This window comes from Cebidichthys violaceus, unplaced genomic scaffold (assembly GCF_023349555.1).
Source record: "Cebidichthys violaceus isolate CVI_PGR_0920_01 unplaced genomic scaffold, fCebVio1.0.p SCAF_9, whole genome shotgun sequence".
Classification (NCBI taxonomy): Eukaryota; Metazoa; Chordata; class Actinopteri; order Perciformes; family Stichaeidae; genus Cebidichthys; species Cebidichthys violaceus.
Window position 1 is genome coordinate 11,096,661 of NW_027176975.1, and position 27,181 is coordinate 11,123,841.

The 27,181-nt window shown below is 42.4% G+C and overlaps 1 protein-coding gene across 5 annotated transcripts in view; it reads right to left on the minus strand.

The window, feature by feature from the left end:
* rtkna (rhotekin a) overlaps positions 1-27,181 on the minus strand; it is a 55,176-nt gene that overhangs the window by 15,236 nt on the left and 12,759 nt on the right. Inside the window, exon 1 of one of the 5 annotated variants that reach the window (XM_068703395.1) lies at positions 23,553-24,032. The exons of 2 other annotated variants lie outside the window; for them this stretch is intronic. In XM_068703395.1, the coding sequence (XP_068559496.1) occupies positions 23,553-23,648 (96 nt within the window). In that variant the 5' untranslated portion in view covers positions 23,649-24,032. Of the gene's footprint in view, positions 1-11,313; positions 11,733-23,552; positions 24,033-27,181 lie in introns of those variants that run through there. 2 more of the 5 variants (XM_068703396.1, XM_068703398.1) reach the window with 2 other exon arrangements.

Genomic DNA, 27,181 nt, shown 5'->3' on the forward strand with positions numbered 1-27,181 from the left:
GTGGGAATGAAGAAATAATATAATGTAATATAATATAATAAGGATATGGACAGAATATGGGTGAATGGACAAAATGGAGTAATAAGCGAATTGCTGGGATCTTGGGGGAGGAAGTCACATTGCTAATGTGACTTTCAGTAACACACAACACATGTCACTGTCATACTCATGACCACAGATGCATAACAAAGCACACATTAAGCGCAGTATGTACACATATGTGTACAATGATTTCCAGAACACATAGCCTGGAGATCAGGAGAAAACAGACAACAATCCCCAAATCACTCAAAAACAATGATCCAATTCACCCAACAACATCCCTACAGTGTCGCAGACTCCAGCTGCTGCTGGAAAGCCTGGGCACAATAACAGTGAAGGGAACTTGTTTGGCACTGGTCAGACAGAGCGGAGGGACGGGGGAGAGAAACAGTAACTGGGTGGAGTGTTTGCATTCGCCTTTTACGACAGCAAGGCTGGCTACAGAGCAGTCCAGGTCTGTTCAGTGCCAGGTCACACACACACTCCCTGGGCCCTTTCATATGGCAAAATGCGCCTGTGTACCTTGGTCTAGGTGCCAACATACTGATGTCATTATTGAGGTGATTGCTATAGAGATTTAACAGTGGACCAACTCGCCCTTATAACTGGAAGACTGTGAAATCTCCCAGCTTCAGACAGCTTATGCATTCAATTATTCGCTGACAATATAGACCAATTCAGCTCTCCTTGCATGGAAAACTATGTGAATGCTTGTCCACATGTGCTTGTGTGTGTGTGAGTGTGTGTTCAAATGACTTTGCAGCCAGCTGTTCTCACACAAAGGCAATGTGTTTCAAATGCAGCTGGGTCCCAGCACACACAGGGCGGTGTCAGAGCAGAAAGTGCTAAAGAGAGAAATGATATGAGTGTGTTTGTGTCCTAAATCATGTTTTATGTACATGCAGGAGGTGCCGGAATATGCATGTGCAAACAAATGCATGCACGTACGTTATTGCATATCTGCTCTGCATGTGCATTTTGTACATGCAAGTGCATTTATTTTTTTAGCCGATGTCCCTAAAGAGAGCAACAGAAGAGTGAATTTCAAGCTATAAAACAAATTGTTGAGAGTTACAAGAGCGCAAAGGAAGCTTAGAGTCTGCCAAGCAGTGATCACTCCAGCAATTTATAGGCACACTAAAGGGTGATGGCTCTTACACGGCCGTGCACACTCAGCCTAATATACTGGGTCTGCATTATCATATAGTAGCAGAGTGGGAGCTGGGAGGAGCTGCGAGCAGGCAAAGAAAACTTCATAATCATTTGAAGGCAATGTATAGGTGATAATAACAAGAAGTGTGGGAGAACATGCGCATGTGTGTTGGTATATCTATCTACTGTATGACTGTGTGTGGTCTCTCAGCGTATAACAGGCCTGAAGAGTAAAGATTTACGAAACACTGCGTACAGGTTCCAGAGCAGACTCATAAATAACTGTGGGCTGGAATAAAATGTATACATTCAACCTGCAAGATAGTTTATTATGAGTAACAACAGCACAAAAACACTAGTAACAGCATGACCCCCCCTCCATTAAAAATACAGTAATGCTATGTTCAGATACAACAAACTGAATTGTAAATCTTCTCTGACAGTTGAATCTAAAAAGAAGCACAACAAAACATATTCTAACCTTCAAGGATCCAAAAGGACCAGAAACGTGTGATGGTAATAATTGTATTCACTAGCAGTTCTGACATAGTTTTGTATGTTTCACAGCTTTAAAGTGGAGAAAGCACAATCCCCTGCTTCTAATAAAAAAACAGTAATGGAGAAACCCTAATGAGACTAATTGGCAGACCGGACTGTCTGGGGGCTGCAAGAGGCAATTAATGAATTACAAAACTCACACACACATACACACAGCCACATTGTAACCTCATCAGTGAACTTTACTGGTAGTCAGTGTAGTGCACTGCAGGCCTGGAACACAGCCACCGACTATTATACAAGCTGATGCTGTATTATTATCTGATTAGCCAGCTTTTCCTCTAAGCCAGAGGCCCATACAGAGAAAGGCGAGGAGGGTTTAGGAAAGGTACGGTATGAAGCAGGTCCTTCTAAACCCCTGATCAAAGACTGCTGTGATCTCTCTCAATGAGAGCACTCTGCTAGTGCTTCCCTAAGTGGGGAGATAGGGTAGAGGGGATTCAATCACATTAAAAGATACACGTGAAGCAAAAATGTGACATTGTGATCTACTCTGTGCTGGAATTTTTCACGTGTCGTTATAGCAAGTTCTCTCTCTCACACATCAAATTACTGTTTGAAGAGAGGTGTTAGTCTGTGAACGGAAGTTGGCTGTCGCTTATCGCTTACGCTGATATGGCTGTGAGGGGCTGGGCGAAGCACATTACTTTCTCATAAATGAACAAACCCTCGTTTGAATGTTTCAAGAACTCCTGCAAGTGTCATGGTGACTGACAGCTCTAAGTATGAATGCTACCTCACACCTCGGGTAGACGTGGGGGTAGAGGGGAGGCAAGGGTAGAAGTAGGACACGACAGGCTTTGGATTCGATCTCCGCCGTGTGTCCAGGCTGGCAGGCCCATATGTTTGCAGTCTTCTTTGCCTGTGACTGGCCGACAATATTAAATGACTGGTTGAGTAGTTTGCTTCTGCCACTATACAGCACATTACTGCTTAGGAAAAATGCCAAATTAATTTGGGGCATACTGTTGGCATTAGTGTCAAGAATTCCCATGGTCCAAACAAAGAAAAGACAGAATCAACATGAACCTCTGCAGAACAAACACTGCCTTTTGACTCAAGGGAGTGGGCAGAGAAGGACAGACAAATGGCAGATGACAAACAGCTAAAAAGGGACAAAGAGAGGGACTAGAGGGCAAGAGGTCACAGTGCCACAATTTCCCGACAGAAAGTAGCATCCCTGCTGAGTCCCGTACCATTAAGCTCCTTTTCATCCTCAGGGGGGTGAGGGGTGGCTAGTTATCTCACAAGCCAATCCTACTGTAACACTTGCAACAAACTGCAACACATTTGTAAAGCCCTCATTAGCTGATCCAACCCCCTGCCGATGAACAGTTTCAACAGATTGACACAATTTCAGTGACAAACACAAAATGCTCGTCTCAGTAATCTGAGGCTTTCCTCCTCATCTGAATCAGGATCAGTAAATCAGGCTAATTAGCTCAGCCGGCCTAACTAGCATTAAAGCCTGCAAAATTGTCCTCCCTGTTGTCTTTTATCTCTGCTATACTACAGACACACATATACCATATTAATGCAGATAGTGTATTATTCTTCTAAGTTGTATCCTTGTATTCACATTACAAAGAGCACTTTAACCTGTGTAGATTTCTAAACAATAGTCTTGCAGCGCAGCATGGATGGGCAGCTTTTACAAAATTTTAGCGTGATTGCCATGTGATAAAATTTCTAATATATATATATATATATATATATATATATATATATATATATATATATATATTTTTGGCCAGCTGCCATTTAACTTGAAAATATTTTTTTGTTGTTGTTGCATTTTGTTATGGCATTTAAGTTTAAACATCTTAATTTGAATAGAAAACTCTTCATACTTTCCATATAGATGTATCTAGCTTGTTGTGCCAATATTTTTCTGACTGGCAGCATCGCTAACAAGGTTTTGATACCTTGTAAGTACATAGATGGTCCACCATATTCAATATTTGTGTGTGTCCACTCTTCTACTTAACTTCTCACCACAATTCAATTACGTGTATTACAACTTGGGCCTTATTGAGGTAAAAGCAATCAGACAATGTTGTTTACAGCTTCTATTGTCTTAATCAGTATTGATTAAGACATTAAGGATATTGCAATCCATGTAAATGTATCAATTTTAGCAATGTGTTATATTCGGTGTGCTCTCTCTGAGCCCCATTTCTAGCCAAGAGCTCAGTTGAAGCTGTTTTTATCACTCTCTATTATTCATCACTGTTGCCTTATTTAGACTATATAGCCACATGTGTATATATAATCACATGTGCTGCCCCACGTGAGATCCGTTGGAGTGGAGGTGAAGCCTTTGTCCATCATGAAGGTGTATGAGACAGAGAGGCAAATGCAGCAGATACTCCATGGTAAAGCTGTGTGTAATGTATGTGTGCATCTGTTCATGTGTGTCCTTGAATCACTATCGACCAGCAAAAAGAATACGCTTCATTATAATATTCATGAAGCCGCAGGGACTTCTGAGCGGAGTTAAAGCAAAGCCGGATATGACTGAGCTGACCCTCAGCCCTCTGCCCTTAGGACAAAACAACCAAAGAAAGGGACGGATAAGGCACGGCTGGAAGGTGAGATTGTGTGTGCATGGGAGTGGGGGGATGCTAGCTTTTGTGCTGATGACAGTCACTTATTTTGAATTTGTAACAGTTTAATGATTTCAGAAATCTAAGTATTACTACCCTTGTTTGGTCAGAAACAAAATTTACGGTCTCGAGAAAACAAAGATCTAACAGAGACTTAAACTGGATATGAAATGTAAGACAGCACATTGCTTTTCTGTGAAGGACAGCTCTTTATTTATTAATGGCTGCCATGAATTAAGACTTGAGGAATATTTCTATTACAGGATAATGAAAGTAGTATTTGTTTCAAGGCTTTGATTAATGACAGTCATATTCATGTCATGGGGAACACATGTAAGGTGAGATCCACTCACAGTCTCTGAATCTGTCACTTCACAGCACTTACAGCCTACTCTGGTTACTAATGGTTCACATTAACCCTTGGAGTCACTGTGTGTGAGTGTTGTGCGTACGTGTGCATACAAGCATTTGTGACAGTTCAGTGAGAGTTTTCGTGAAAACTAGGAGGCAAGGGCAAGTGAGATTGAAAAGCGAAAAGAACAAGAAAGGGAATATAATTAATTGCTGAAAGTGTGTGCATGCACGTGTGTGTGTTCATGGTTCTTATCTGCCCTCCAGAACAGATTAGGGAGCCACATTTACACACACACACACACACACACACACACACACACACACACACACACACACACACACACACACACTAATGTAAAACCTCTACACACTTTTTTTATTTACTCCACCACTTATCTACAGTATACTGCACAAACAGACACAAGTTCAACATATTTATTCAGCTACAACAGAACACTGTTTGCCAGGACAGGCCCCAGGACAGTGGGAGGGGGGAGGGCACAACAGCTTCTATCTACTGACAATGCACCGTAATCAGGCCGACACGAATAGAGTTAGTCTGGGTCTCACATACACAAAATTTCAGAGTGAACCCCATTTATCTTTCCTTGCTTCCGTCTGTGCTGTAAGGGCATTAGTACAAAACATTCCTCTATACGGCTAAATAAACATATAACAACACATAACACACATTTAGGCCATTTACACAGCCAATATTGAAGCATTTTTTAATCAAGGTGATTGATTGGGTCTTGTTCGCGAGTGAGGGAACAATGGAACGTGAGATTGGCCGGAGAATCGGAGCAGCTGGGGCGGTATTGCAGTCACTTTACCGCACCGTTGTGACGAAAAGAGAGCTGAACCGCAAGGCAAAGCTCTCTATCTACCGGGCAATCTTCGTTCCTACCCTCACCTATGGTCATGTGGACTGGGTCATGACCGAAAGAATTAGATCACGGGTACAAGCGGCCGAAATGGGTTTCCTCAGGAGGGTGGCTGGCATCTCCCTTAGAGATAGGGTGAGAAGTTCGGTCATCCGTGAGGGACTCGGAGTAGAGTCGCTGCTCCTTTGCGTGGAACGGAGCCAGTTGAGGTGGTTCGGGCATCTGGTGAGGATGCCACCTGGGTGCCTCCCTAGGGAGGTGTTCCAGGCACGACCAGCTGGGAGGAGACCCCAAGGGAGGCCCAGGACCAGGTGGAGGGACTATATCTCCAAACTGGCCTGGGAGCGCCTCGGGATCCCCCAGTCAGAGCTGGCTGATGTGGCCCGGGAAAGGGAAGTTTGGGGTCCCCTGCTGGAGCTGTTGCCCCCGCGACCCGATCCCGGATAAGCGGACGAAGATGAATGAATGAATGAATGAATGAAATTGATAAATTGGATCAATAACAGCCTTTCATTAAACTTATTGGAAATTCATTTTAGCAGTCTGGCAGCAATATCGATGGAAGTTCATCCATAAACCCAGCAGCGTGTAAATGCTGCAATGAAATGTCAATTTTTTTGTACGGTAGTTTATACTGAAATAAAAATAGCGTAGTGTTAATATAATGAATACTAGTTAATAAAGTTGCTCAATACAAAATTCAGAGCATATCTATTTTCTCCGCACAGCTCTCAACATGGCGACGGCTGAGGCTCACAGCCATACATCTTTTCTCGCAGCTAACAAACCAGTGCAAACAACGGCAGTGCTGACAGTGCTGTCAGAGCTAACAGTGTGCACCTATTGGGAAAACCAAAGGGTGGGCGATACAATTCTGCTACGATGCCTTCTGTCAGCAGGACGTTTTTGGTGCAGAGCGGCTACCATGAGCTAGCCAGTGGGGCACCCTCACATGCACAAACATGCACTGAGAACAGCGCATCCGGCCCGGCCACGTCAACAAAGCACAGAGAAGTTCAGATATATACACACACACACACACACACACACACACACACACACACACACACTGTTGAGTTGAACTGTGGGCCATGCCCCTTCCAGCCTGAGAGCACCAGGTTGAGTGCACCACGTGAGATTGATCAGCTAATTAACTGGCTAATTAACTGGCTTTGCAGAATCACAGCAGAGCAGCACTGAGAGTCTGGGAGGAAGCAACAGAAGCTAGAAACACACAGAAATAGTGTTTGTGCAAACCAAAGCTTGTTTTGAACATGGAAGAAGCAGCCGGTGAGCTATCATGCATTGTAACTGTTGTAGCCCATTGTTTGTAGCCATTGACTGAGATGAACTGATTGAGAACTGCAAATACTGATGGTTAAAAGCATGTTGGGTAAATATAGTTAAAATGCTGTCATGGTATTTAAATAATTAGAAATGTGATCTATTTAAAATCATGTGATTTAAATGTAATTAAAACTGAAGAACCATGTGAGCTAAGTACAATTTATAAAGTGATGCATTTGGAAGATTTATCCTTTTAAAGAGCTGCTGATTTATTGTACTGTTAAAATGATGAAATCATGATCAAATTCAGCTAAAAATGTATTTACTGTATTTAATTAATTTACTCACAATATTGGAAATGGATTGTTTGCTATGTATTTACAAGGTTAATTTGTGGGTATTTAATTTAAGCAATTTAAGTATTGTAGTCTGTTAACTGCATGTGGTTATCTTGCTTTTAATTTTTTTTAAGTGGTGTTTTGTTTGTATTTAAAGGTTTTTCACCTGGTTACTTGATCACTGCATCAAACTTCTAAAATAAAAGAAAGAAGAAAAAGAGAGCAAAAGTGTGATCAATGAGTGGAATCCTGTAAAGTCTTCCTGAAATTGGCTGTCCTTTTCCAGTGTGGAACAAATGGAGGTCTGACAGCCACTGACTGCTCAGTGTGGGGGTATTTATGGAGGCTCTACTTCAGTCAGTCTACAGAAACACGGATAAAAAAGTAAATGTGTTTCATTGTAAACAGCAGCAGACTATTCAATCAAGCATTGACTGTGCTCCGCACCCATTCACATCCTTTATCTGCAAAATCAAACTCAAACCCACAATAAAGTATCACCTGAGCATCATGATGTGTGCACTGATTGAGTGTATGTGTGTGAGAAGGAATGCAAAGCCCTGTTTTTAATATTATTATTATCGATTCTGTACGGCCATGCCAGCATTTCATCACAGGGCCATGGGAGCAGGCTAGAGGGTTGCCTAGATGGATTATCCATTATGTCACATTCCCACAGATCTAGTAAGTGGAATGTTTGTCTGAACAAATTTTGAGGCTTTGCACATACCTCTCAACACAAGAGCAATTCCATTAAACAAACATGACCTAATCATGTATTGGCAGTGTGGATGCATTGTAAAATGAAGGGAAACTTTCACACACCCACACACAACAGGTAGCAGGTATTAAACAGCCTGTCAAACAGTGCAGTATAAATGACTGACAGCTCAGCATCTGCTTCCTCGGGTAGACATGACAGATAGACGTGGACTGGGTCCGATTGTGATCCGCTGCCAGCAGCTCTGCATTAGCTGCTTGTCTGATTATCTGTCTGTGGGACTGAGAGCTCTCCTAAATGACCATCAATCCATTCACAATCTCCCTCTGCATCGTCAGGTCTTCACTCCTCTCCAATTGTCTGTCTGTCCATTTATCTGTCTGTCCATCACTTCTTTCCCACTGTATCAGCATCATGAGGCCACACCATCAATCTGCTGCTGCATAAATGTACATGTGTCCTATGTATGATTACACGGATACATCCTCCTGCGTCAACCCTATCCGTCTTCTCTCCCCACTCTCTCTTCCATCTCTCTATTTATTTTCTTTCTGTTTTGAGGCATTCATGCCAGGACAAACCCATTGAGAACTCTGCCACTCTGCCTGCAACAACACTTGCGGGCAAAAGGAGAAAAAAATAATAAATAAGACAGAACCGAGAGAGCTCTGCCATGGCATGTCGAGCAGATTTTGAGCTGGCTTTGTATAGTGTTTACTTGAGTCATGAAGCTGGAAAATGAAAGCAGCAGTGGAGGACCAGAGCTGGCAAGAGACTCCATATGAAAAGTAAGAAACCCCTAGAGAGAGGAAGATTGTGTATGAAAAAGTGGGAGTTAAAAGATCTATAATTGGGTGGGCAGTGAAGCAATATTGTGGCAGAGCAAGGTGTAAGTGGCTCATTTTTCACACTAGTCCAAAGACAACTGGCTCAAGGAGACACACACACACACACACACACACACACACACACACACACACACACACACACACACACACACACACACACACACAACATAAAGTCCAATTCACCCCCTCCTCCTCCACTGCTGCTGCTATCCATACAGTACATAGGCTGAGGAAGACCGGCCTCTCTCATTCCTCCCAGGAAAAAGCAATGGACAATATCAGCAGAGAAAACAAAATGACCTCTACTGCAGACACACAGCAGCACAGAGCAGGGGCAGAGAGAGGCAGCAAGAGAAAACACGTGACTGCAGAGGTGAGTGAAGGCTTGGGAGGAAAGAGGAGGGGAGACAGACACATACAAGCAGAGGAGACACTTGAGATACCTATCCAGATAGATAGGTAGAGAAAGAGGAGAGAGAGACAGAAAGCTGTGTGGACAGACAGAGACTTGACTGCGGAAAGCTTCTCTGCAGTAAGTGGTTATTGATTGTTAGACATGGGCCAAAGGATTCCATAGCGAGTGAACTGACACAGGATGCTGACTTTTCTCCCCCCTTGTATAATTGCAAAGGCAATGAAAAGCAAAGGCAGAAATGCACTGACGAAAAATAATATCGGTTCAACTGCAGCATGCGATGAATACAGCTAAAGTTGCATAAATAAGCATCAGAAAGACTGTATATTAAGGATACCATTTATCACACTGAGGATGAGCTCTGGCACATAAGTAACCTTTTCACTACTAATGATCAGAGATGGCTGTGGCTGTAACAGAAGTAGGGACAAAATAAACACACACCACACGCTTTGAGCTCTCTGCACCACACATACGTACACTGAGACACACACACACACACACACACACACACACACACACACACACAGAAGGCTGCATTCCAGGAATGGAAAGATCACATCTGTCTGGCTCGTTCAATCTCTGACTGATGTTGATGCAGGTGACCTTTTAAATCAACATGACACTAAAATCTAAACTCTAGGTCTCTCTCACATCAGGAAGCAGCCTGTCATTAAGTAAAGTGAAGGCAATCAACAGACAGAGATGCAGCCAGTTGTTTGGTTAATCTGTGCATGGATAGAGTTTCAGTGGTGATAGAAAAGTTGATTATAGGAAGTGGTCTGTCAGACAAATGTGTGTATACTAAGAAACCAAACTGACTGCCAGTCACACACACTCATCTGGCCACTGTTCTTATAGGGGTTTAGCATGTTGAGGAAAAAAATCTTTTGGTAGCCGTCCTTTCTTTTCAGCACTTTTCTGTGGTTCGGTGTACATGTGTTCAACTGGAAAGCATGGCAAACTGCTTCTTAAAATAGCAATATGAATGCAAGATTGACATGCCTCTGGTATGTGGACTGGCATCCTCTGAGCAAAACCGCTTTATGTGAAAACTATGGAATGATATTATTTTACTGCTGTGGGAAAAAAGAAAGAGAAATGAAAAGCATAATATTCTCACAGGCAATGTGTTTTTTCTGCTCAAGCTATTTTTGTGCTGCCAATTCAAGGCGCTTAGGAAACATTTATTCACAAGAGAGGGGAAAGGGTGATGACTGGGAGATGTAAGTCATTATTGCAGTAACAGTCACATTGTTCCAACTCTGAGAGGCTGAGTGATCCGGCACAGTGCAGTCTGACAACATAAAATTGAGGGTTACTATCCTAAAGTAACCTCCAGCAACCCACAAGCATAGCACAAGCCATAGAGAGTGAGTTGTTTAAGGTGACAAACAAAGGAACAAAATCAATAGCTGCTTTATTGAATTGGGTCATTATGGCACACCTTATACAATTGGCACAATTTAGAATATATTGTAACCAGACTCCCTTAAAAATCTTGACTTCTAAAACAATCATGATTATTAGCAGAAATCATTAACTTGAAGAGTATGACATACAAGATTTCAAAGATCAATAGGTACCACTCTTCAGTTCGGCATACATCTTATCAACCAATAAAACAATTTAACTGATTCATCTACTCCCTCAATCTCCATTGTGATAACAAATGTTGGGCAGTAAAAAGGCAGCGTGAACCATTTCTAAAAGATGGAATTTTATGAATAAAATCGTCTACTTAAATAAGCCCCGCGCCAAATTCATAAAACGACGTTATTGATTTAAAACAGGTCTTGATTAGTACCAACCAGGAAGGCAGACTTGGGAGATTAACAAAGTAACTTTAAAATGTCGGGGTTTTCAATAGTGGCGTTGCGTTTCTCCTTACAAGAGTAAACCGCATATTATCAGCTAGACTTGCAACAATCGATAGTAGATCCAATGGGAGGTCTCCAAATCTCTTAGGATCATATAGTTTACGTGATCCGGCGGCGACGAATTAACCCGAAGTGTGACGTGTTTTACACAACAGCTGTCATTTTTCCATTCCATCTAACCCTATAAAGTCCTCTGAATCTTTTCGGGGAAAAAACAGCAAATCTTACCCGTTGATTCTTTGAGTTGTTCATCCTTTCAAAAGAGCTCACTCCGCTTCCCAACTCTCCAAAACTAGCAGCACGGGCGCTTTACGCAACACCAAGGTCCGTTGAACGTCCCACACACCCTGCGAAATACCTTAACTCAGATTTTCCCTCTGAGGCAGCTCCATTTAGAGGCTAAAGGAAATAATCACCGAAAATAGCTGCCGTCTATTAACCTCAGAAGTTGTTATGTATCCGCGCAGAAGACACAAACCTCACTCCTGGCAATTTGGGAACGATCGCGGTCATGTTTTTCAACCCCTCTCTGTGATGTCTTCATCATTATCGTCATCATCATTGTCGTCGTCCTAGTAGCTCCAGAGCTCCAGTCCGGATTCACACACACACACACACAACACCACCAGCACAAGGGAGGATAAAGACAGACCGGCTGATGGACCAACCGAGAGCCGTTTCTGAGGAGGCGGGTGTGTGTGTGTGTGTGTGTGTGTGTGTGTGTGTGTGTGTGTGTGTGTGTGTGTGTGTGTGTGTGTGTGTGTTCCTAATCCGTGTGTAGCTGCGCGCAAGCAGAGGAGAACGAACTGTCATTTACGGCAGTTGCTCTCAGAGCTGTGTCCAGGGACCTCCAGTGGTCCTTGAGGAGGATCCATGGGGTGTTGGCAGCAATTTTATTAAGTGTCATCCCACTGTCATTCACCAAATTAGATTGTACTAAGGCTACATATTTTTCTCTGGGGTTTGTTGTTGTCAGTCCACAGACAGTGTTTACTGTCCCATGGGGTCCCTCACAAAAAGGCAGTGCATAGTCTAAAGCTATTTGGAAGAAACTGACATAAGAAGGATTTGGCAGCCCCGACTTTGGCCATAGTTTGAAGTGGGATGCAAAGTGTGTCAATAAAATGCACTGTGGTCGCTCTGCTTACACCGCCCACAGTGGAAAAAAAAGACCTTTTTCTTTTTTTAAGTTATGACTCAACTTTTTTTCACAAGGCACTGGTCAATACGCCGGTTGCATTGCTGCAACAGTGCAAGCAAAACAACTCACTTTTCCCACACATCCTTGCTTGCTTCTATGAGCAGCTGAAAGTTTATTACATTTTTTTTAATAATAATTGCTACAATTAGATACACAATACAGTCACAGCAAAACCTCTCCCTTGATGTCTGCCTTTGTTAAGTGATCCCATAGAAGAGATGCTGTACATGTAGAGGACTATACACTCTCTGAGTAGTACATTTTAAGTCCCAGATTGGCCCAGGGATAATGTATGCAATCAGTAAAATATGGCCATCATCATATTTTAATTCTTGGAATTAGACAGGGAATTAGCCAAAAGGCTAGTGAAAAAAAAAAATATTACAATATCAAAACATCACAGTGTGCTCAAACAATATTGGCCATCAGCCTATTTGGTGCATTTATACATAATTCTACTGACAGAACAAGTCATCATTCAGGGAAAAATAAAAATCTCCACCCGTCTCTCTTTCTGTGCATGCCTCTGCTTATTGCCTGGCCCCTGTGTGCGCACTGGGAAGTTGCTGTGCGGCTGAGTGTATCGGCTTGTCGACCGGTGATGTATGAGAGTGATTTGTGGGCAGGTGGAAACGGAAAACACAGAAGAGTCCAGCTAGAATAAAAGTGTTGGGAATAAACCTGCATTGCTACAGGAAATCCGCACTGGAAAACGAATAATTGGAGTGTTAAGGATATATTTTGCAAACAGAGAACGTTATGAAAATATACCGCCGCAGGAATTAAATGAAGAGCATCAAACATCTTTATTGTTTTAATATTTTCCTGAATATCAGCAGAGCAAAATGGCTACAACCTCATCAAAAGAAGACAAAAACCACAACACTTGTTTTGTTGCGTGTCATTTGTGGGTTGAGAAGTGGAATGAGATACAGTGCACAGTCCTGAGATGCAACAGATGACATGTAGGAGGATCAGGATGGAGGAGGAGAGAGTCAGTCTGTGGGCAGCCTTGGCTAATGGCAACAGAGCAACAAAGTCTACCTCAATGGTACAATAATACGTCCGTGCATTTGGCTGGGTGAAAGCAGCTCTTAACCTCAAGCCAAGGACAACAGAGGAGGATAGGGGTGCTTTGTCCTGGCATTCACTTCATCAACACCAACAAGAATGTTAAAGTAAAATTTGCCTTTAACCCTCTAATCCATCCCGCTCTCTCTCTGCTCATCTCTCCATGTGAGTAGACGTGTGCAACAAAAACAAGATGAGCCTCGATAACTCAGGACTTAGAGCTGTAAATATCCTTCAGTTAATCAGATTAAGGTTTCATCAGCAAGAAGCTGTGCCAGAGAGCCAGCCAGAGAAGTGCTGTTTGAGACAAATTTACACTCACAGTTCACTGGAAGGTTCAGGGAACAACACGAGTGAGTGACAATACCGATGCTGGCATGTACAGCATACACTGACAAAACAGTGGTGGCTTAATCTATGTTGTCACCTGTTGAATTGGAATATGGTAGTAGCCAAACAATGACACATTACATATTCAAGGAATCTGGACATAAGATAAGAAACATACTTGGACAGTGAGTTTCAGTTTTCCCATGCTGAATGACTCAGTGGGACCATTGAATGAATGATTACCATCAGTCCCAGTGTCATTACCCAACATTTGACAGAATGAGAGAACATTCCTCCAGCCAGGCTAACCTACTCAGCCCCCTCCCTCCGAGACTCGAGCACTTCCTATTGACTCACCGACAAAAGTGTTTCACTTCTTCTCTGCTGCTACTGAACATCCTCAAGATCCCTTCCTCCCTCTGTAGACTTTGTAGCCTTGTGTCTAATTATAGGACATCTTCCCAAACCATTTCTGTTTAATTTGTAATTTTTTCATAAGTGTAAATAATAATGGAATCTTAATTCTTATCCAGCCTGAAGGAGCAACTTCGCAGAAAAATAAGCTTTGCAAAATTCACACCTCGAGTTTGTGCAGATTTTAATCTGCTGCCTCTGATGACAGCGGTTGTTAAGGGACAGGCCCGTGTTTCTCCTTCAAATATTTTACCCACATGTTTCACAGCCCTTTATTTGAATAAAGGTCTCTGGGTAATTTCACATAAACTGACCCAAAGGAAGCACTGGAGCACACGGATAAGCTTCAATTGCTTTACTGCAAGGTGCCGGGAATACGAGTGAAAATACAGGAATTTGATTGCTTTCTCTTCCTTTTACCACCGATTTTTAGACCGTTATTTCTTTTATGGTAGCTTTTATGGTGGGTAGCCTATCAGCCCCCTATTGGCCATAAAAGGGCATGGCAACATCAACAAACACAAACTGGATCATTCACTCCACTCTGCTGAACTGTGCCTCAAATCTGAGAAACTGTGACCGTATTATTATGTGCCTGTCATGGTTTTATCTTATGCAAGGACCAAGAAACATGTAGTGACATGCTTTCCTACTAGTGTCAGGCTGCCCCGAGAAAAGGTCATGGGATGCTGGGAGTAGACTAGAGTCTGACACCAAATAGACTTGACATCAACATCACAGAGTGATTGATTCAAGCTTGTCATAACAACACTATTTATTCACATCTCATAGCTGTGTAGTTTACATACTAATACACTGCAGAGTTTACCTGTAAATCTAAATGACAAAAACTGCATATCTCATTATTATCAATACAACAGTATCAACGTCTGCAACATGAGAAATGTAATAAACATCATGAGACATGTCATCATTGATACATAGCTATTGCAACCTATACCTTAGTCTTTTGAAAGTTAAATAAACAGAGATCACATTCAAAGCTATATATACTGACCGTCAATCTTGGTGGATTTTACAGTGACAGCTGCGGTTGCCGAGAACACAAGCTGTGTGTGTTTTTATGTAGGCCCCAAAATAGTCCCTCAATAAACTTACACATGAAGTTACATAACCACCAACAGCCAGTCTGTGTGTAGAGACATACGGATCAATGACACAGTGTTTCAGAGCGGCTCAGTGTAGCGGGGGTTAATAGGGGTGTCATTCCTGTTAGCTGTTTGTCTCAATCGTAGTGAGCTATGCCTCTCCCCAGAAACAACAGGGATCCCTGTCCCCTTCCTGAGTCTATCCCAACAATAAGATGGATTAACATTTTCATCTCCGAATGAAGACAAACATATACAGACATATGGACACTCGTTAACTCTGACTAGGCTCTGCAAGCTTTTTCTAAAAATAGTTGAAGACGAAGGAGGGCACAGAAGGTAATAGAGTCAAGTGTGTGTGTTCTCATTTGTGTCTTTGTGAATGAGTAGTCACAGGACGATATGAAAATGTCATGTCACAATTATGCTGGCCAAAATTATTGCAATTAACAATATTATCCTGGTAATCATCACAATGTGATTAAAACTCTTAAAATGGCACCAACATTTATTGGAATTACTTAACTTTACAAATACTTTCTATTGAATCTTACTTCTTTTTTAGTGAGCATCATTTTTAGTGAAAAACAAAATCTTAAATAAGGTAATTATAACTCATAAGGTCAAAAGGAAAACAAAATATATAGAGCAACATTGTGTGAATCTAGTCTCTTTTATGACAATTCCTCTCTTTTTAAAATCAGGCTCTATTTTCCACTTCTCTATAATAGCAAGCTAGGCAGCTTCATCAAGTCAATAGTTATCCCGATATTAGAAATTCGCCACGATCAACTTATTGTGAGTGTTCTATATTGTCCCTAGCAAGGAGACAGCAGGAAGTTGAAAAAACGATGGTATGAACACAACAGCCCATGTAAAATTCTCAAAGGGTATTATGCACACCCCTCCCACACAGACACACACGCATCTTCTCCTAATGTGACCCTGAGATTTTGACCCCAAGTCCCAAACATGACATCATCCGGCTGGAGAGTTTGTTCCACTGATCTCATCATGGTGAGGCACAGAGGTTGCTTTTTTGGGTAGGGGGAGTTGTTTGGGGGTGGAACAGCTCAGCCATGCCTCTCAACACCTCGTACCACAACAAGAGGCCCCTTTTCAGCAACCTTGGCCCTCAGATCTACCTCAGCCTTAAGCCCCAGCTCCTGCTGACCCGCCTCTAAACCTTGGAATTCCCCCGTGACAGTTTGCCTTTGGCATTTAGGTTTTCCTTAGCAGCACAACCATCAATCTGAAGGCGTCCAACCACAGAAGTCACATAAAACTCAAGCTCATCTTTTGTTGCTGTGATAATTAAGCCTTCTGCAAATGCTGCAAGGCCATCTGCTCAGCTTTCTCTGGTTGTTTTAATGTTTATTAATTTGAGTCATACAAAACTTAAGTGACACAAACAGCTATTTATGTGAAGTTAGTAGGTCTCTTACAGATGCTGTGAAAAAGAGAGATGGAGACAGAGACAATAACATCATTACATCCTAAATGCAAGAGAGAAGAGATCATCTCTTGTCCTTGATGAAAGCAGAATGGACTCTCGGATGGTCGGATGGCAGCCCTCCAAATGCTGACAGAGTTATTCCACCTGCCAACGCACCCACACCTACACCCACACCACACACACACACACACACACACACACACACACACGCCAACTTAGTGGCCAAGGATCTTGCAGTGTGCAGTGATTCAATTAGACACTTTGGCTTGCTGCTAACACACATCACACACACACACACACACACACACACACACACACACACACTGCCCAAAAGGTACAATTTGTAGAGTCACAAGGATGCTGGTGATGCCAAGGATGCTTTCAACTTCACTGGGGAATGGATTGTTTTAATGGCGGTAATTGCTTGTTTAGAAAATCCTAGCTTCTCTTGTCCTCCGCCTCTCTGACTTCCACCTACTCTCTGTTCCAGGCAACTAACTTTGCCTGGTAACAGTGTTGGGAGGGATAGAGAGATTAGAAACACAAAAATAGACTGAATTTATTCATGCACACTTTAAAACTCCCCCACATACTGTACCATAAACCTCATCAAAAGACACAAATCAATAAAGTCACTGCATGAACCATAAACTTCCACACAATCCTGTACACTGTGCAGAGTTTATCTCACAAGCTGGAAAGCACACTCAAATAGATCACACAGATGCAAGCAGAAATTGCATCCATATGGACGAACACAAAAGCAATCTACAGGCTCAATTAAACACATTATCAAATGCTCTGTTTAAACAGTGTGTGCTTGCACACATTTTGAAAGACAACCATCTGATTTAACAGCCTGTGCAACCAGCTGCATCGCCAGAACATGTTCAGATGATCTTAATTACATGTTTTACAAAGGAATACAGCATTTTTTTAATATTTCCAGTTCAAAACGATGACTTCTGAGCTGTTGACATGATAAGTCAAACATAGCTTTAAATCCAATCTGTGCTCATTTGAATAATGGCTGCAGTGTCAATTCAAACAGCTTAAGTGACTTCAATTTTCTTTGCAGCTGCTAAAAAGAATCCTTTGACTAAAAAGCCAAAGTGTCTTTGTGTGTGCCCAGGTGAAAGCCGAAAGAGTGGATAAGGAGGATTAAAGAAAGTTGATGCTGAAGGGTGAGATAAAAGAGTGTGGAAATATGGGCCGAAAGCTGAGATAGAGGCGGCAGTGACACAGGAGAACAGCAGAGTGAAATGATCAAGGATCCAGGTGGAGATAGTGAGGAAAGGGAAGTGAATGACAAAAAGAAACAGGCTGGGAAGGAGCTGGGAGTCAGGTCAATGTTCCAATAACAGCATCTCTCGGTTTGGCTTTGTGTTTGCTCCTTCTCACTCTCCTGGCTCATGCCTGCTGTTTTTCAAAGGAAGCTTGGCTCAGGCCGCGGCATCTAACTGGTTCCTGCTTACACAGTGGGCCCATTCAGACCTTTACTGCACCTCCTAACCGCTGCATGGGCGATGGCTGGGGTGAGGACTGAGGTATGGGGGGGGGTACAGCACTGTGGTGAAGTCCAGGGGGACTGCAGAGGTGAGGTGGGGAACCAGATGGTTTAAAGTCAGTAGACTTGAGGCTGGCAGGGGAGAGAGGATGGCTTGGAAGAGATGGCTTAGAGTTAGGGGCTAGATGGTTGGTTCCAAGTGGGAGAGGAGGGCTTAGGGAGCGATGGGTGTATGTGATGGGATACAAAGCCCCCTTTCTCCACTACCTCACACACTCTGTGCCTGCATTTGGCTTACAGCACTGGAAGAACTGGACTCGACTGTAGCTATCCGTGAAATAGATGCCAAAGACACACTTATAAATACACCACACACACACACACACACACACACACACACACACACACACAGCAAACAGACTAAACCCCATGTGCAGAACACTTACATGTGAATAAACAATTTCCATTCATTTTGAGACTGTTGCAATACTGTCAGAATTTCTTACATCTAATTCAAAACAAATGCAAAAAGCCCATAAAAAAACTCCCAGTAACAGTGAAATCCAGGGTGGTAAACTTTATGTCCTTAATCAAAGCAAAGCACTCGGCTTGATTATATGGCTTACAGTATTGGCTTATTACTCTTTGCAAATATTTACTCACAGACTCTCAGAAGCACACACAGCTCAGCAGGTTAGCGGTGTGCGATGAAGTAGTTTGTTGTGGAGGAATGTGTTTTGGCTCAGATGTGACTGTGTATCCTGTATCACAGGAGAGCGGGCACTGTTAGCTTCAGCACACCTTTCACTGAAGCAAGCAGGTCTGGTGTAACTTAGGCTACCTAAACAACCTCACAGCTGAACTAACACACACACACACACACACACACACACACACACACACACACACACACACACACACACACACACACACACACACACACACACACACACACACACACACACAGGTTTCAACTGCTGACTGATTCTTTATGGAAGGATATATTAATATTAACTTCAATGCTAAAGGGATGAATTCATCACAAGGACAGAAAGGGCAATAAAATAAAGATTGAATAATTGAATGACAACGATGAGAGAAGAATTTAACTGAGGATGACAAGAACAGAAAGAATAGGACCAGAACATTGCAGATAAAAAATAAATGCAACCACGAGGCTAGGTCCACGTAAGCCAGGGGATTGAAGCATCTCACATGCACCGTTTTGCAGTCCTAGTATAAATAAGATTAACCTTTGCTCTTTCTACAAATTCATCATCCAGGTTGGGATTCATCAGTCTAGCCCGAGTGCATGAGAAGATGCTGGTTTACTGTGCCAGAGCAGGGAGGGATTAACTGCTGTCAATTTGGCCTTTACCCTCCAGGACCTCCTACATTTAGAAAGCATGAGGTCGGGGTAGAAATGTCTGTTACAAGGACGGATACTTAGAAGGCTTTATATACAATATGGAAATGGCAGAATAGCCAAAGTGAATGTTTTCTGACACATGACGACAAATACGACAAAGGGAACAAACTGAATCACATACAAAATATATTTCAGCACAGTTTCAAATAGAAGCAGAGGCTGTATTGATCTGGGTGGACGGATCAACTTCAACTCAAGTCCAACTCAATCAAACAGTCACGGCAGTGATCTGAGATCAGATGAAAAGAGGCTGCATGAATACCAGCCAATGGATATTTAACGCCTGCATGTGGTGTCTAGAATCCACAGAACTATCTGAGGCATGGCCACAGCTAAGTTTAGGGTGTGGGAGCGTGTGAGAGGTCAAACATGAGTCCCGGGTGAGGCAGCAAGAAACTCCCACCTGAACCCCCACGAGAGCTCATCGTCAAAAAAGGGTCAGCGCTCCCTTGACTACAACATGTTAGGGTCAATCTGTCCATTTCCATCAGGACATCTATAGAACTTGTGCATTATTATTAAAATCATAGTTGTAGTATATTAGCCTGATTACGAGTAGTAGTGCAACGAATCATAAAAAAAGGGAGCAAATATAACTTTTAGAAATCCCTGATCAAGTTGTTTTGCCGCCTCTACTAACTGCTGATCATTGATGAGCCATATTGGCAGATACAGTTCCCTTTGTTGTTTCATTATAGCAGCTGGTCTACAAGGCTCCAGACTTTTCACCACAGTCCAAAAATCATTTCAACTGCTCCGATTAAAATATTAAATGTTATCCTTTTGCTTTGTTAAAGTCATCTTTAGTGTTTGTCTTTCTTCATACAAACACACAATTCAAATGATATGGAAATATTGCATATTTATGGATTAAAACAAATCTTGTCAGTAGTTTTAACAGGAGCATGATATCCTGTTTGACTATTGCTGAAATGTTGCACTTGATTTTCTAACCACAGTAGCATTATAACATTTTATTTATGTATTTATTTAGCTACACTTCCAAGTTGGTGTTTTTCACAGGTTCAACAAATAGTGAAGGGTTAGTTTATTTAATACCTCAACTGTAGCAGAACCCAAAAAGGGGATCTCTTAAATCTTTTATCTGACAATATCATTAGTATGATCAGTAGCAGCCAGAGCTGTAGCAGCTTAATGCCCCAGGCTGCACCCCTTCCGAGTTAAGCAGGGCCACTGTGGCCCAGTGAGGTCAACACACATACACACATAGAGAAAGTATTGTACTGTCAGAAACAATACCTGACTTACAGAATGGACACAACACAAATCTTGCTTTTATAACTTGCAAAAAATGAATGAGCTCAGAAACCCTTTTCACAAACGTCCACATTTAACTTTGTTAAAGCCACGATCCATGCATTCAAGGCCGGTCTGCAGGCTAAAATTAGACCAGGGAGAAAGTGTCTATCTACGGCCCTCGGGCTATACCCATGTGGAGAAGGCGACAGGACAGTGGGGACACAGCCTGAGAAGGTGAAGAGAGATGAGAAGCAGGATAGGAGAAAACAACAGGACATTAAAAGCAAAGCAAAAAATAGATAAAATCTTTGTGTTTGGATTTGTAGTGACAGGATATGGTGTGTATGCTTCTCTTAAAAGGCAACAAGTTCAATGACATCATTTTGTTGCTCCCGTTGGGAAAAAGTAATTACACAAGACCATTTCCTGTTTCCCATTGGCCACCTCTCCTCTGTATTCTTTGGGCAAAATGCTTTTTACACTTTGCATGTGACTAAAGAAGAAGCGCTGCTGCGAAAGAAAACAGTACATTGGAGCCAAGAATGCAGCCATTCCTATTATAACCAGACTTGTTAAAACCTGAAGAACAGAAAAATGTCTTCCTACTGAGCTTGCAAATAACCCAATGGCTGTTCTCTTTCCCCTCCTGACACAGCAATTATACAAGACTGAGGAATGCTGGAACCTCAGGACATGCGTGATCTTCTCACTTTTTAATTCTTTCTAAATGACAAATATTCTTATCTTCAGAGATGACCAGTGCAAAAAAACAGCAGCAAACAAGATGTAGTTCTGTGTAGTTTGTAAATGTTTAGTGTGTACTGTATATGTGTATGCATTGGGTGGGAGTGGCTTTCACATACTGTATATATATATATATATATGTTGCTGCAGGGAAAAACAAAGAGGAGAAGAAAAGGGTTTACAGTGTAATAATTGCAAGTCGTGATGATCCAGCAGGAAGTTTATGAAAGACCCTGGAGCAAAAAAACATCCATAGCTAGCTGAAATTACAGTTAAACTGTGGGCCGTGAAGCTCAGCTACATACAAAGAATCCCTGTCTCATAAACCCACCCAGGCAGAGGAGACATGGGGGGAGGGAGGGGAAGAGCGAGCGACTGAGCACACAAGTCAGTGTTTACCAGCAAAAAATACTTATATAAGTTGAAGGCGAGCACAACTTTCTGTCCAACAATCTGAAATTCTCACTGGTTATTGCAGAGTAATGCCTCTCTGCAGCCGACCCTGACCTCTGAACTCCCTGTGAAGGAGCAGAAGCGACAAGTTTTCCCACAGGGCTAAATATGGGCTCATCGTCTCGTTATTATATTCCTACCCTTGCAATTGCATTTACAGAAACAATATGACAAATAAATGCTTAAATGCACAAAAATGCCTGTTATCTACATGCCAACATAATGCCCCAAATTAAATATTCAGACAAAGTACCACTTTCAAATCTATGTCCGAGCTGTAAACAACTTGGACATCAAAAGGAGGCTCTGTGACAAGAACCAATAATTTGATTAGTTCCCGATCAATTTGTTGGTAAAAACACCTCGTGACAGCTGCTTTGTGACATTTCAGGCTACAATTGCTATACAAGCCTCAGGACAATCTGGCAGCACAAGTGTATCGAAAGTTTACTGAGTGTTTTTAAGGCAGATTCCAGTATTTGGGAACCATAATGTCTCAAAAAGAGAACAGACTACAGGCTGCACACAAGCTGATGCTGGCATTAGCTTGTGTTGCTCTGTGGCGCTTGGCACAGGTAGATAAACAAATAAACACCTTGCACATGAAAACGATGCCAAACTGCTGGAAGGTACAACACACCAGTGAGCGATATCACCTCTCATTCAGCCCCTGTGTCACACAGCTGAAGGCCTTTTGGACTAGATTTCAGTTGACATATAGTGGAAGAGAAACACTCTGCCTTTTTTAACAGCTGCAGCACAGACAGCCCATATCTTTTCAGTTTATGGGGCCAAAAAATTCAAGTATAATAGAATTTCCCTTTGACAATCCTGTAATATTTCCAGTGACCACATGTCTCCTTCTTTCAACTCTGTTACGAATGAAATGGAGACATTTCTTAGTTATTTTCACAGAAATAGTTAAAGGAACATTGTTGACATGAGCAAAAAAAAGGTGGCTAGACATTCGTCATGTTGTATGGAATGACTCCTTTCTGTCTTTCTCAATACAGATACACAATACTAGCACACACACAACCACACACACATGGACTTATGAGGCCCATATGTGCAGCTGTGGACTGTGCCTGAACCCTAGTTGGAAGAGGAGACACAGAGAGGGAGAGATGGATGGCATGTGGTGTTGCTTTTTGTTTACTGTCAGTGTAAGATTTGCCATCTGTAATGGGGAGACCACACCAGAGTCAGCTCTACTTGTTTGTCCCTTATAGAAAGATCCTTCACCAAAACTCCTCTGTAAACGTTACAACAAGCAGAAGCACAGCTGCACACACTAACACAGTGAAAAAAATCAGCTTGTTCTCAGTCTGGATATCAATCAAGAAAAATGAAACAGTGCGAGACATGACCACACACCCCACAGCTATGAGATTGTGTAAAATCTGGTGACGACAGCGCAAATAACAACAAAAAATGCGAGCAGAAGGTCAGAGACAAGTGATGGTCAACTAGAAATTGAAATAAGCTTGTACCTGTAAACTGAGTGCAATCTGGCGGATGTACATCATATTGAGATCCTCCAATATCCACAGTTTTTCCTCCATGTTTGCGAATTTATCAACTGGCATCCTTTCGGCAGATATCCACGAAATTACTTGTTCTCCTTGAAGGTATAATGATCCGGTTCAAACCGCTACGCCACAGGTACCGGGGAGAGAAAGTTCATTATGACAGTGTCTCGTACAATTAATGCGTAAAACAACGCGTAAAAAGTTCAGCTCCTCATGCAAAACAAGACTCCGGGAACGCAAACATAGGTGGAGTGGATGACAGCATCAGCTGCACTGTAGTAACCCTGTCCGTAAAAATCCCCCAACCCGTATACGGCGCGTATTCTTCCTCTCTACTTTCTTCGGGCAACAAAGATCCTCTCAAACACCCACAGTCAACACCCAGCGGTTGCGGGGAAAGAATGGAGCCTTTTAAAATGCAGTTCTTCTCTTTGTGTCCCTGCGTCCTGATTGTGAATGCCGTCTGTCCTCTGTGTGACAAGAGACCTCTCCACAAAAGGGCATCGCCTCTGCGTGAGTGATCGACACAACTAGTCCACTGTGTGCGCCCTGACGCGCCCCAACTCGGCGCTAAATTAACCCCTACGACGCGCCTCTGGTGATGGTAATGAACTTTTAAAAAAAGAAGAAAGGGGGAGGAAAGAGGGAGAGATTACTGTAGCAGCCCCTACGCCCCTTTTAAACAAATAAATAGCAAATACCACACCACCACACAAGCATAGCTGGGTGGGAAGCTTTGTTCTTTTTACTGGCTGATAATAAATGGTGAAATTATAACCGTGTCAGCAGGCACTTCATGAGGGGAGTGAAAATGAACACCCAGATATGTTATCTAGCAGTAACTTAAGAAAGTTTGATAAATCAAAACAAGGGAGATTATAGGGAAATTAAAATCCTTCCATTTGTTTAACTTTGAAAAAAGAAGAGATTCGCTTTAAAAACAAAGCAAGTACTGCTGTTAAAAATGTATACACTGAAATAGCACAAGTAGAATATATACATGTATATATATATACTGTGTGTATATATACACACACACACACACACACACACACACACACACACACACACACACACCTTAGTATGCCACAGGGTCACAAGCATTTGCCAAAGCCAAATGCATATTTCATAGAGCAGATCCCCAGTGTCACAGATCATTTCAATCTTTAATCGTTTAACCTTTTAAATATTAATTTAAGTCTCTCCTGGCAATTCTTACCACACCCAACAAAAATATCGGTTCCTAAAAGACGCATTCAGTGGGATAGTTAGATCACAAAAATACGAGGAAGATGTTAGAAATATTTCCCAACTCTGAAAAACAATCATTGAAAAGGTCCACAGTCCCCTTCCCATCACATCAGCTGCTTGCTGACCAGCCTCTTCTGTTCTCAAAACAAGAAAATCCAAAAGTTTACTCCATGTGACTTTGAGCCACAAAACGTACTAATGGTTCCGCCTCTGGTGTATCTGCATTCGCTCTTCATAACACGGCAAGTGTAGGGGCGTTGAGACCAAAACTGTTCTCTCAGGCGCATTAATCCTGAACCCCATACAGCTGTTGTGTCTATCCTTCCTCGTGGCGTGGGTTAGTCCACGCTGCGCAAACCAAGCCGACAACTCAACAGGAAACCAGCGTCACAATGCGCACTGCTGAGAGAGGCTCATTCATTAAAACACAGTCTTCTGATACACGCCAACACCAACGCAGGCAAGTGGACCAGGGGATTTCAGAGCATCACTGCGTGATTTCAAGAGCACACGACGAGGAAGAAGATCCCTCCTAATACTTCATTATTAAGAAATAGGATGATTTTCTTGATCCAAGTCACTTTGACGTGACCCTTCTCCACGCACATGCCCATATGGCACTCCATCATTGAAGCACGTCCTCCAAACTCTTTTACAAACAGTGAAAACAAAGGAGCTGTAAAAGCCCTTTCACCTCAGAGGAGAGGGGGCCAGTAGCGAGCGGGGTCATTTACCCAAGAAAAGCCTCCACCCTCAAGAGTCTAAATCACAAGGCTCATCTGTGGCACCAACACACAGAGAAGAGATTTATTGCTCTCTAGGTGGAAAGAGAAATAGTCGAGGTGTGCGCACAGAGGAAGGGGTTATAGGGCTCGCAAAGCATTCGGGGATTCGAGTGTGAGTGAGTGTGAGTGTGTGTGTGTGTGCGTGCGTGTGTGTATTTGATTCACAATTCACTGTGGGTACATTCAAATGCAGTCAATCCCATCGGAAAGTTGAATCTGTCATGCTGCTAAACTAGAAAAACATTCACTTAACAAGAACTCAAACGCCTTGAACACTATACTGAATTGTGTTAAAACATGCCTTTAATGAAGTGATACCGTTTTTCTCACAGCTGTTCTCCCTTTTTTCGTTGAAACACATGCAGTAGATGTGTTTTAAACAATTTACAAGCAATGGGACAACAATGTATTATCCCAGTGTCACTTAATCCTTTTAGTCTTTCTTTAGTCTCTCTTTTACTGCAGCAACCATTCTTTCAAGCAGAACATGCTGCAGGTAAATCTCCCTGCAGTAAAACACAAAGACTGACACCTTTTGACAAAAGCCTAGAGGCTGAACAAAAACAGACAGAAAACAGCTATTATCTCAATGACAGGGCACGCTGGCAGGCAGGCAGGCGACTAGCTCAAACATAGAGCATCGCTGCTTCTTGGCCAGGAGCCACCGAGGACGAGGCAGGCTCAGGTACTCAGGGACAGTTGATCAGCGGTTAGTGCAGGCCTAACAGCTTTAGGCCCGATTGGGATTTCTGCTATGTTTAATAGTGATTACCTACTGATGAGATGGTGGATTAGCAGTTTGGTCTCACTGTAGCAGGGCCAGATGTGCTAATTGTCTGCCTAAAGGTGAGAAGTGAAACCAATATATTACACAATCAATTAATCCAACGCTAACTCCTAGGTTTGATCAAAGCAGGGTGGATTAGGTAACATTAACAGGGATCACTTGTTCCATGAGAAGATTAGAACATTTGCATAAAATCCCTTCTCCCAAACACACACACACACACACACACACAATTTTTGAGAGGGTTGGACTGCTTTCAAGACAATAGCCGGTGCATTTCTTGTTTCTGAACGGATGTGTGGAGGAATACGGAAAACTTCCTGTCCGTACAACTTATCAGCTGGGGGAAAACACGCTGGAGTCGGACCTGAGAGTTACTCAGCAAGGGGTTTGCAGTGGAGGAAAGAAAATGTATTAATTTTAAGACATATTGATATTTTCATCTTTTAAAGCATCAGTTGTTGGTCAATCAGAATGGCAGTGGTGATGTTTTGGGCAATGAAGTGAGCATGGAAGGTAAGGCTACAGAGACAAAATGGACTCCACACAATTTGTGTATTAATGAAGATGAAAGTACATTACACATTTCTTATTGCAACTGTAAGAAATGTCCAAGGATGATTTTTGTTCGTCACACATTTATAGTGTTGGTCATTATTTTCTTTTGGCTTAATCACCAAACTACTTGCCAAGATCAAGGAATGCAGTAGAGCGAATCTGATGGTGCAAGAAAAACAAGTTTTCAGGCGATCAAACAGGTTGTACAC